The following is a 12,482-nucleotide window of genomic DNA, read 5'->3' as shown; positions in this document are numbered from 1 at the left end:
CTAGCCTTTCGGCGCATGCGTGTTGTGCATGTTATTTTGGGCGAGGCTAATGTGTCGTTGTTAGTGTTCTTCTAGTGGTAGTCGTTTAAAATTGTTTCAAATTGCAATTATTTAGCCAAAATGAGTGCTGATGCAGAACAAATATATCAAAATGACCAAACGGCAGAACAGGACACAGATGACCCCAACCAGTGTCACTTCGATCTCTATATAAAGGTACGTTTTATTCCTAACCGATCTGGTTTTGATGGCGGACGGCTGGGTATCGAAAGATTGCAGACGGATATCCGATACTGTCACAGTTCATGGCCAACTCCCAATAGCGGATTGTATACGAGCTGCTCGGTTGATGTTTATATTTTTATTGTTAGAAATGAGACTTGTCAAATGTCAGAGTGTGTGTATATTACGCCTAAAAAACCCTGAGCAATTTTTATTTCAGGTAATCCCAATCGTAATAGCCCGAGGGCAGTGATGCGGAAGATCATTAAAGGTGCTTCTGCTTGGTGTGCACATAGAGGCGAGTTGTCGTTGGCTTAAAATCTTTATTCTCAATGCAATAATTTCGGTGCTCACCCTGTCCATTGCTAAATTTGCTGTTTATGCAAAGTGGCCACAACTATGGTTCTCACAGGGAATGGTTGGTTTTTTTGGTGGGTTTTTTCATACTATGGAATTTAATATAAATTATTGGAAAGACTTCTGTAAACCCAAGTGAACCAGTGAAATAAAATAATATAATAAAAGGGACAGGTTAAATCAACAAAGGGAGTATAAGTGGGTGGTGTTTTAAACATAATTTCCCTTTAGACAATCCTATACATACATGTATCTGTAACCTACAGTCAAATGCAGATCAAGAGATGATTATCAGGTGTCGGGTTTAAACATTTTTGGAAATTGTCCAAAGGTCAATCAAGAGCTCACTCTTAGGTTGCCCGCCAAAGAATTAGGTTGCATTATATGATATTTATTAAGTAATTGAGCCCACCATGGACACCATATATTGAGGTAGCATGGTGTTACATAACAATGGTCACTGTTTAACAATTGGCTTCTCTGATTTTTCAATTGTCAGCAAACCGATGGACAGTTTGGGTAATCGGGTTTCCCAGCCAAATGTTAAGTTGCTGCAGACATTAACATTGCCTGCTATAAGTTAAGAATGGTCATTCAAGTTACCAAGAGGTTACTACATGTTAAGAACGGTCCTTCATTCTCCACATTTCATAGTAACCACCACCTAAATTTTGATCACTTGTGTCCTGTTTTATAATATTTATAAATTACACACATCAGTATCAATGCAAAACTGATGTGAATTGCTCTGTTTGTGAAGAAATGTCATGATGATAGGGATTGTAAACTTCATAAAGGTTTCTGGGCTTGAGATGACCACAGATGTTCACAAAATATGTATCCCCAAAATAATGATCCATTAAGTACAAACATGGTCACGTCAAAACTGGGGCAGGACATAGTTCAGTGCTACAGCACTCGTCTGCTCCCCTCGGTGGGCCCATTGGGATATTTCACGTTCCAGCCAGTGCTAAACAACTGGTGTAACAAAGGCAGTGGTATGTATTATCCTGTCTGAGATAGTGCCTATAAAAATCCCTTGCTGCTAATCGAAAAGAGTAGCCCATGATGTGGGGACAGCAGATTTCCTCTCAATATCTGTGTGGTCCTAACATTATGTCTGACATGATATTACCATAAATAAAATGTATTGAGTGCGTCATTAAATAAAACATTTCCTTCCTTCACGTCAACAATTGAAATGTTTTGCTTTAAGGGTGGGATGTAGCTTGTCTAAGATCGATCCCGGTCGGTGGACCCATTGGGTTATTTCTTGTTCTAGCCAGTGCACCACAACTGTTATGTTTCCAGGGATCGATTTTGGCCCACGGCACTATGGCTATTGCTGTAGGTGCAGAGCCCTCAAAAGTACCCGGTCTCCGGCGGCAAATCGCCGCCTGAAACAGCTTTTGCCACCGCCTACTTTTCGTTGATGGTAAAAAAAAAAGAGTGCTTTCTCTTCTTTAATAAAGTCTCCTACAAAACGGATCCAAACAAGGTGCCAAAATAGTTGTTTATTTGTCTTGAAACGCGATTAGTTCACATCGAAATTCAATTTTTCAAATGTTTCTAGGGGTGGGCCCCCAGATCCCCCGCTTTGCCCCCTGCTATCATCACTGTTGTAGCCTGCTACTTCTTAAACTATTGAGGGCGCTGTAGGTGCCCTTGTTACTGGACGCGGTGCCCCGATAAATTGGACTGTGTCCACGGCCATAAGTAGCCGTGGTTGCCTTCCTTGTATGCCCTAGTGCCCTTCTCATGCCTGGTACCAACTAAATTGAACTTTGCAGCATTTGTCACTTGCCGTGTATTCGTCCATAAGAACAGAAATCCAAAGAAATTATTGCAGACTCTCAGACACGCAATTTCGATGGGCGCAGCCATATTGTTATTGTTTACAAGCCACAGATCCGAGAACCACGTGGTCACAGAGAAGTAACTGCGCAGTCGCTCTATAGAGACTGTTCTGCGCAGGGAACCTCATCTCTCACTCGCATCAGTGAAAACTTTACAGAAAGTGGCCTTGGTACCCTACCCTTGAAAGAAATTTTGCCCTTGGTGCCCCCAAAATTTCCTCAAACCCAAAGCCAAAATGGCCTTGCCCTGAAATTTTGTTAATTCTACCCCTGTGTCTCTCTGGGGTGCTGCATATAAAAGATCCCTTGCTATTAGTGGAAGAATGTAGCAGGTTTCCTCACTAAAACTGTCAAAATTACCAAATGTTTGACATCCAATAGCCGATGATTAATAAATTAATATGCTCTAATGGTGTCATTAAACAAAACAAACACTTAACTATTTTTGTTAATTTATATTTAAAAAAAAAACTAACTTAAAATTCATTTTTTAATATCTAGAACAGCTGTTGATAGCATTACTTTACTAAAAAGACCTCACTATTCTCAGAATCGACAAAAAATTGATATCTTTTGTTTACAACGCATGGTTTTTACAATTTCCTCAAACGGCTACTCTTACTGTGTCAAATAATATCCAAATGAAATCTAATTACATTTATTATGTTTCTTATGGTGCTAGAAAATGTTATTGACACTGGTATTTTAATTGCATTAACATCTCATGAGAGTTAAATAATGAGTCCTACTGAACATCCAAATACAAAGTTTTGATGTTAACCTTTAGACTACTGGATTAATTTTGAACAAAAACCACGTTGAGTGGGTACAAGTTTATAATTTTTACTCACATATATTCACTTAAATGTTTCATAAATACATGAAATAAAGTTCATATATGAATCGGTAAGTATTATTTTCGTGTCTTTTTTTGTAATTTTTATTATTTTATATCGGCTAATGGTGATTAAAATTAGGCAAAAAATCGAAAAAGTTGCGTTTACTTACGGGCATTTGTGGCCAGCTGTCCAGTATTTATGTCCATTATTCCCGATAACAGTGGTTTTCTGACCAGAATTTTTTTAAAAACCCGAACTACGATTCATATTGCAATATTTGGTAATTTTCGTTGTTGGTAAAACGATCAAATTTATTATCAAATTAGCTGTTACAATCAGCTATCGATCCCTGAAAATTACCGCGACGTGCCGCCATTGTTGTCAAACGAAAATACTTGCCGAAAACCACTTTTTGAACTCAAAATTTCAAGGTATTTTCAATTGAAAAAATCAAAACAAAAACCACCATTTTGAAAAAAAATCTTTTTTCTTTAATTATATTTCCGTTTCCGGTGAGTGTCGTGTGCAAAACGGCGGGAAATATGAATTGGGGAATGCACTGTATACAGTGTACAGTATATCGACTGACGTGACGTCGGGCGAGATATCTCGCCTGCAGTAGTCAGAAGGTTAAGTATGATCCTTTAGTGTGATCCATTCGTCCAAAATTTAGTACAATCCATTCTGATACAAACCTATTTTGCCTTGAATTTTGAATTTCAAAACTAAATTGGTTGTCACAGAAATATACCACAGAACCTACTAATCGGGTTATGGCAGAAATGTACCAAATAACCTACAAATTGTTTATGCTGTCTACAGCTTATTTTGAGGGCTGTCATAATTTACAATGCTTAAACACCTGTATTTAAGAAAAACAGACTTCGTAAAAGTTTTACCTATGGTTATTGCAATGTCTATATTTTAAATTTTTTGGTGCTAATTAACTGCTTTTTTATGGTCCGCTTTGTGTTTTTAATTACTTTGTACAACATACATACACCAGACTGAGGTTTGGTAAAATAAAATGAACACTTTTATATCTAGTTGTCTTCAGAAAATTAATCAGTTATTCACTTTAAACAACATCTAAGGATTATGTATGTTAAAAAAATTCTCTTGAGTGATTTCCCGTCAACTGAGTTTCAGATATTTTACTGTATGCCTTCCAGCAGTCTGTGACCAACATTCTCCATAATAATTTTAGTTATATTTTTTTGCATGTTAGCAACTGTAACCAAAACACCTGTCTACTTTCTTGACATGTATCCTCTCACTGTTTCAGCAACTTATTTTGTTTTATGATATTTTTTTAAACTACATGATTTTTTTTCTGTGAAAGGGCATCGTCGGTGAAATAAGTTTACACTTTGTTTCCGTTTGTGAACTGGAGAAATGAAATCCCCAATCTTTAACACATACACACAATCTAACACATGCACACATTTATATTAATGTTTTCATAGGCTGTGTTATTTGTTTATTTTGCGAGACAAATGGAAATGACTGTTTTACAGCAACCAATGACAAGTTCTCTTGTAGTTGATTGGCGTAATCACTAAATATAGTGGAAAGAAATACTGATGTACATGTTTTGAGTGGTTTATATGTGTTTAAATTATTAGTACTAGTACTACTAGTTCAGTTAGAAAGATTGCCCAATGGTATTTGAATTAAAATGAACAAAGTTGGTGAAGGGAGTGAAGTTTGATTTATATAACTTACTTGTTTATTAGATATGAGCATTGCTCGAAACTCACCCAAAAATATGGTGGCCCAAAAAATAATGGATGTTGGCAAATTGAGGTTAGTGAACCATGAACCACAAGCAAAATTTTAATGTGGAATAAATATATGCAATACAAATATTAATAGTGACTCATGAATATGTTATAGCTCTAAAAAAAAGATTGCCCAAATAATATTATTTGGGCAACTAACGCCATTATTTGTTTATATTTAAGTCGCCCAAACGGGACATTGATTGCATTTGGTGATCTGGCCACAGGCTGTTTCGAGCCCTGTGTGAGGTAGGTTTGGATACCTGTCTGGTTATTGACAGTTTTATTACCTCAGTTGAGATGTCTTGCACTAAAATATACTGTATGTCTATACAGAATATCTTTGTTTTATTTTTTAGGCATCCCCTATCGACAAGGAGACAAGAGGACCATGTCCATTATGCCAGCAATGGTTTATGATTGCCTACCTGATGGCTGAAAATCAGGAAGGTGTTGTCTTTAAAGTCTTCACAGTACAAGCGGACTGTCCACCAAAACTGTTTGTGGACAAAGGCTGGAGCAAGACTTTCCCAGTGGTCATTGCAAAGAAACCTTGCCGTAACAAAGCAGGCCATGACTTGGCAGATGAAATGTTTGACACGTTCGAAGAGCTAGAAAAGTTCTTTGAAGGCATTAATCGATCATGTCCTGAACTTAAGCGTCACAATGCTCCCAATTCCAATGCTGTTCTTGAAGTGGCAGATATTTATGCTGTGAGTATGAATTAATGAGGGGAAATTTTTATTGGGGCTTCCATGATCTTTCAAAACTTTAGGGGGCTGATTTTTAAGGCCTTTAAATGTATAATTAATAAAATTTTCATTATGTTCATTACAGTTTAAATCCCATCTCATTGGTGCAGCCATAGCAATGCGAGTTATTGAGTGTTGTTTAAGAACCAAAAAAATAATTCAAAATAAAGTATGAACCAACTTTGCTACACAAATTTCAGAGATCGCTACACAATTTAAAAACATTAAACAGTAGTAGCTAATCAATTTTCAATTGACTAGAAATATCACTGATAAAGATTTTGAAAACAAAATGTTCCCTGAGCTTTATCATGTACTGTTACAGATCAAGTTTGACTTGCATGGTGATTTACCCATTTGTGACAGAGTTATGCCCCTTGGACTTAAGAGATATAATAATTATTATTATCTGGACCTGTTGTTTTGTAATGCCTCTAAATATTGAGCTAAAATTTTGTTTGTAGATTTATAGTTTCATGGCAGTTTAACCATTTATCATAGAGTTATTGCCATTGAACTTGGGAAATACACAAAATTGTTGAGCCTGGTAGGGGACATGTATTGCTTTTATAGTACTCTTTTGATAAAGTGCCCGCCTGATGCAAGGTTGGTTTTGGATCGATCCCTGTCGGTGGGGCTATTTCTCATTCCAGCCAGTGCACCACAACTGGTATATCAAAGGCTGTGGTATGTACTACCCTGTATGTGGGATGGTACATATAAAAGATCCCTTGCTGCTAATCAAAAAGAGTAGCCCATGAAGTGGCGACAGCAGGTTTCCTCTCTCATATCTGTGTGGTCCTTAACCATGTCTGACGCCATATAACCGTAAATAAAATGTGTTGAGTGTGTTGTTCAATAAAACATTTATTTATTTATTTCTGTTGATAAAACCCCTCATTAATTTGTCCAGGCATATATTTTGATTCCTTTTACCTTCATTATGGCTCATCATGTCTGTTGCCAAATGAGCTATTTGCTGATTTTCATACAAAGTGGCTAAACAGTTGGCTAATAAAATTTTCTTAAAGTAGTCACTTTTGAATATGTTTCAAGAAAATGCTCTGAAAAAAAAAAAATAATAATAACTCAAGAAATATTTTTTCCATTTTGAGCCTTGCTTCACATACCCATGTGAATCCTAAAACAGAAAGTTGTTGATATTAAAAATATCACCATAAAGCACACCAAAGTATACAAAGAACTTTATTTGACTCCTATGTGTTACAAAAGGGATGGATTTCATCCAAAATCTTAGGAATAACTTTTAACATGTGTTTATTCTTTTTATTAGGTTTTCTGCGGGTTTCTGAAGGGCTCTAAAAAGCTTGTTCATCTGGAAAGGAAACTGGAAGAACTTAATGAATTTTTAGAATCAAATGAAGGCATATTTCTTGTAGACGATGTCCTGAGTTTTGCCGACTGTCATCTTCTACCACGATTGCAGCATCTTCGGGTAGCTGCTGAAGTAAGTGTTTAACGATAATAGTGATTCTTTAAGCTGTCCACCCCCAGTCCCATAAATGGTTCTTCTAGGCAAGGCCAAGGTTTTTTGGAACTGTCTAGCAAGTGATAAATCTTTAAACTGCAAACAAGCTTGGGAATGTTGGCATTGTTTGCAACTTGATTTATAATTTTTTATACTTTTTCTTGGAGCACCACAAATCTATTTTAATTTTTTGCAGAAACAATTATCTCCCAACATAACACACCATTTTATGCAGAGGTTAAATTTGAAGCTAATTCCTTCCACAGGGCTAAAAAAATTACTTTGTTCACGAGAATTCATGTGGATTCCCATGGAAGCAGTCCACGGGAATCCTCCGATTCTAAACATTTTCAGAGAACTTTATCAGCAGTGTTGGTATATGTAGAATTCTGTGTCATATGCTACTAACTGTATATGGATTAGTGTATATAAAACAACCCTTACTATATACTGGAAAGAATATCAATTTGTCAGTAAATGTATTCAATTTTAAAGCAAAAAAACAAACAAACAAAAATGTTTACTTTACAGTCAGTTTTAGGTGTCTTAGCAGCCCTAAGTTCAGCCAGCAAATGTTTGGCTAACGTTCGCAAAGTTAATTGATAGGTTCCCAACGTGGCCATTTGGTTTACTGTGTAGTGCATAAACGTTTTACTCACTGATTATTCAATTCAATAAATTTGTGGAAATAGTTCACGTTAATCCAGATAGATTCAGATGTTTTATGCTTGCGCGAATTGGATTCGTAGATTCGCACATATTTTTAGCCCTGTTCCCAATATTTGGTCTGGCAGACAGCCCCAAACAAAACCTGCAGGTCCAAACATGATTGACTCAAACTAATGTTTGAATATAGACGTAAACAGGGCTAGCTCTGGCACTCGCCAAATTCGCCAATTGCTAATTTTGAAAGAAGTTGGTGAATTTTATTTTAATTTGGCAAAAAGATTCATGTAATAATTGACATTTTTTAGAAAATAACTGTTGATTTCTGCAATTTTTCAAGTTTAATAGAGAATTTGGCGAAATATTTTTCTCGCCTAGAGCTAGCCCTGGTGCTAAAACAAACTGTCGTTCTGACGGGACACAGGCAAAAAAAAATCTCCCAGCCCGTAGTGATGTTGATTACAAAAACAGCCGTGACGGTAATATTTCGACCCCTGTTATGTTAGTAATTTAGGCAGCCACAATGTTATTACTAGCTTTGTGCTGTATGATTTCAGTCTGCTGTCTTGAAATTTTATTACAACCTTTTCATTTATGTTGGCAACACATTTTTTGGCATACATATATATGGATTATGAATAATAAAATTGAATTTAACTGAATGTAAAATTTATTTAACTTTTAACAGTTTTATAAATATAGAATTTCATGGAATACATTTTAATAATAAATTAATAAATTTCTGTCAATAAATTTTATTATTATGAATGAATAAATTTCATTGTTCTAAGACTTGTGTATTATCATAAACATTTTTAATTACTTACATTTTGCCCTCTCTTTTTTTTTCCAGAAATACTGCAACTATCAAATTCCATCCAAATTCACTGCCTTGTGGAAATATTTTGATAATGCCTACAAACAGCCTGCTTTCATTAACACATTGCCCTCAGATCAGGATGTCGTTTACAATTACGAAAAGAAAACAGCATTTCCTCTTCCAAAGCGTGGCAACCCAACGCTGCAAGCTTTCACTTACACAAAAGATATCCCAGAGGAAGTCAAAGCCGTTTTATCACAAACCACAGAAAGTAACGGAGAGGCGGCATTAAACGAACCCAATGAAAATGAAAGTAGCATAAATGTGGATGCCACAACAAATGACAACTACCAAGAGTAGTAGCAAAAACTTACAACTTTCAGATTCTTGAAACCAGTGTATTCAGGTTGAACTATCTCTGCATCAATTGCTTTCCCTTGAACGGGTTTCACTCTGTGTGTGTGTAAACAACAGCAACAAGATGAGCTAGAAAACACTGTGGAGTTTGAACGACATGGCTCTAGCCGACGTGTGACACACCAGATTTCATACACATTATGTATAACGCTATCTATTCAGAGAGACTTAAGTATTTTGATGGATGTTTAGTAGACAAAACTTGTGTACATGAATGTAACTAGAGCAGACATACACAGGTTGTATTTGGTATATTGAACATATATTTCATATGCTGGTCCTATTGCAGTCACTACTACTACTAATATCAAATAATTTACTGATGGTTTGAAGACTAATATCATGATGCATAAATTAAATTGGTTACTACTTACGATTTTGTTTTTAGTTTGGTAGAGAAATGTCAAAATGAAGAAATTTCGATCATAATTTGTTGTTTTAACTCTTGTTCATATTATTATTAGGTTAAAAGTAATAAAACAAATGTACCTGAAGAATGATGGTCGTAGTAAAATATACATACGTGCTTTCACATTCTGTGATTTTAATTGCAAGATCATTTTTATTACAAGCCTTTAGATAGCACATGCATTATGCCTACAAACAGAAACGTAATACAAATAGTTAAATGCAATATTGTGATTTTTTTTTAATGCAGTTAGGTCTGTTTGAGAAACCAAAAGATTAAAAATTATTACTGAAAATCCATTTTATTCCCATGATTTAAATTTCTTAATGACTTTATTCTGAAGTTTAATATATATGTACCATTTAACTTCAGGTCAATATACTGGACCAAATTAACAAGGAGAATTATATTTATTATAAATTTTGATTGTGATGGAACTTATGATCTTTTAACAATGGAAGAGGACCAGTTTTGTTAAATCGGACCAATACGTGTTTTTTTTTTACACTTTTGTTTTTTTTGTTTGTTTTGTTTGTTTTTGTTTTTTGTTGTATCTGGCAAAGATTACGTATGTACCCCTAAGACATGCATGTATAAACTGTATTTGTGCACCATGTTATTCATACCTGTACTGGAAGGCAGACATGAAGTATGTATCGCTCGTCCACTGGACTGATATAAAACATTACTAGTCCACCAGAATTTCAACTAAAGTGACAGTTCTAATACAAAGTTCACTTCAAGTGATCATCTTGTGAAAACAAAATGTTGGAGATATTTTAAATTGCAGCTTTGTTTGTTTTTATTGTGACACTAATTTAATTTGAGAGAGGTTGAAATTGTAACATCTGGAATCATAGATGCACTGGAAAATTAATGTTTTATTTGCAAAATCTAAAAAGAGGTCACCCACCAAACTGGCAGATATATTTCTCAATATTGGTTGAATGGACTAGTACATCCTACACTCCAGCCTGAACATTATATATTGTGTACTTTTATCATTGGAATATGTAATATTAATAAACCAAAAATACCAAGCTGTTCAGGGAAATTGTTGGTGATGCTGTTCAAATGGCTTTATTTTAAATATTTAAAAAAAATAAAAATAATAATAATGACCTACAGGTTTGAACTATGTCTGCTTAAGTTAAAATTGCTAAGAGCTTGTAATTGCTATACAATAATAAGGTGCCAGTTGCAGAATGTTCTTCAAAAATATATATTCTGAATATGTATATTATGATTTTGTTATCTAGTTTTTATGAATTTATGTATTTCCTTATAATGGAGACTATATTCACCATAACTGGCACATTATTTTATTTTAACTGTGACAGTGGAATAAAGTGGCAAAAAGCAACCAAACTGGAATTTATTTGTTGTTGCATAAAAGGGAAATTAAAGTTCCAAATAATATTAATTTCTAATAGTTTTTTTTTTTTTTTCTCCTCCTGAAACAAATGGATGATGTAGTCTGTTAAATACAGATGGACAGTAAAAATTGTATATGAACGGACTGTAAAGTCCACCCCGGACATAACAACTTGATATGCTGTTTATAATACTTTTTTATTCAGGATATACTGTAAGTGCCCTTTGTAGATGAGTAGTTGTATGTAGAAGGTTTAATTGTAATTTTGCCTCACATTGTTTAATATTAATTGTATATGGAGTGGAGTATATATTTGCATAACACAAGTGTTTAGCCCATTTTGTTCTAAATTAGTGTGGTGCATTAAACATGACCTTTTTATTGCATTTTGCATTGAGGTAGGGAACTTAACATGTAGTTGATGTACTGTAGAGGCAGATCGTTGCTGTATTCCTTGCTTTTCTAACAAGCAAGGCTTTTGGCTTGTAGCATTATATCAAAACGTTAGTGCGTACATATAAATAAATATATCCATATGTTGAAATATATATTAACATACATGTAATTACAGGATAAATATCTTGATAAGATGTGTTTAGATTGTCTCGGGAGACTGGAATAGTTTATATAGCTATAAATTAATGAAACTTACTCTATAGCTAATATATTGTTAGAGTTAATGAATTTATATTCCAGTGAAGCATATGTTTATCAGAAATGGTGAACATGCTGACATAAGTTGACTTTCTGTGTAGTTATTATTTTTCCTTGAGCCAAAAACATTGCATATTTTGGTGCCAGATCATCTTATAATAGATAAATGGTTGTCAGCACATTAAGGAGATTATAAATGTTGGGAACAAAAAGCAAGTCTTGATTGGAAATGTGTTTTGTGGGGAAGTTGGGTGGTGGTGGGTGGGGTCGGTTGGAAGACAATCTAAATTTATCCCACAAGTATTTTGTCCTGTAGACAATGTTTATATGTGTTGAATTGAAAACTTAATTACTGATATTTCACTCAATTTGTATTAATTATAAATTTATGATAGAAAATCATCTGTTGGGTCAAGTTTAAAAAAATTGCATGTATGAATATATTTTGACAAACACAGATTGTTGAATCAAATAACTTTTTATTTTCAAGAAAGCTTGTACACATGTAAACACATTTATTGCAATAAACAATATAAAATTGACTAATCTTTTTTCTTCTTTTTTTATCTTTTTTTTATCTGCTGGATCTAGCCCAGTGGTAAAGCTCCTGCTTGATGCATAATCGGTCTGGGATCGTTTCCTGTTAGTAGGCCCACTGGGCTATTTCTTGTTCTAGCTAGTGCACCATGACTGGTATATCAAAGGCTATAGTGTGTGCTACCCTCTCTATGGAATAAGAAAGAAGTGTTTTATTTAACGACGCACTCGACACATTTTATTTACGGTTATATGGCGTCAGACACATGGTTAAGGACCACATATATTTTGAGAGGAAATCCGCTGTC

At 34.7% G+C, this 12,482-nt stretch overlaps 1 protein-coding gene across 1 annotated transcript; it reads left to right on the top strand.

Annotated features, from left to right (window-relative positions):
• Positions 1-19: 19 nt before the first annotated feature.
• On the top strand, positions 20-12,179 carry LOC121370388 (chloride intracellular channel protein 2-like). The gene is made up of 4 exons (XM_041495579.1): positions 20-216; positions 5,415-5,768; positions 7,102-7,275; positions 8,816-12,179. The coding sequence occupies exons 1-4, from the start codon at positions 121-123 to the stop codon at positions 9,140-9,142; spliced, it is 951 nt and encodes a 316-aa protein (XP_041351513.1). The 5' UTR covers positions 20-120; the 3' UTR covers positions 9,143-12,179.
• Positions 12,180-12,482: the final 303 nt, after the last annotated feature.

Source organism: Gigantopelta aegis, chromosome 4 (genome assembly GCF_016097555.1).
Source record: "Gigantopelta aegis isolate Gae_Host chromosome 4, Gae_host_genome, whole genome shotgun sequence".
NCBI classification, from domain to species: Eukaryota; Metazoa; Mollusca; class Gastropoda; order Neomphalida; family Peltospiridae; genus Gigantopelta; species Gigantopelta aegis.
Note: the sequence above shows the minus strand (reverse complement) of the source record. Positions and strands in the feature narration are given on the sequence as shown.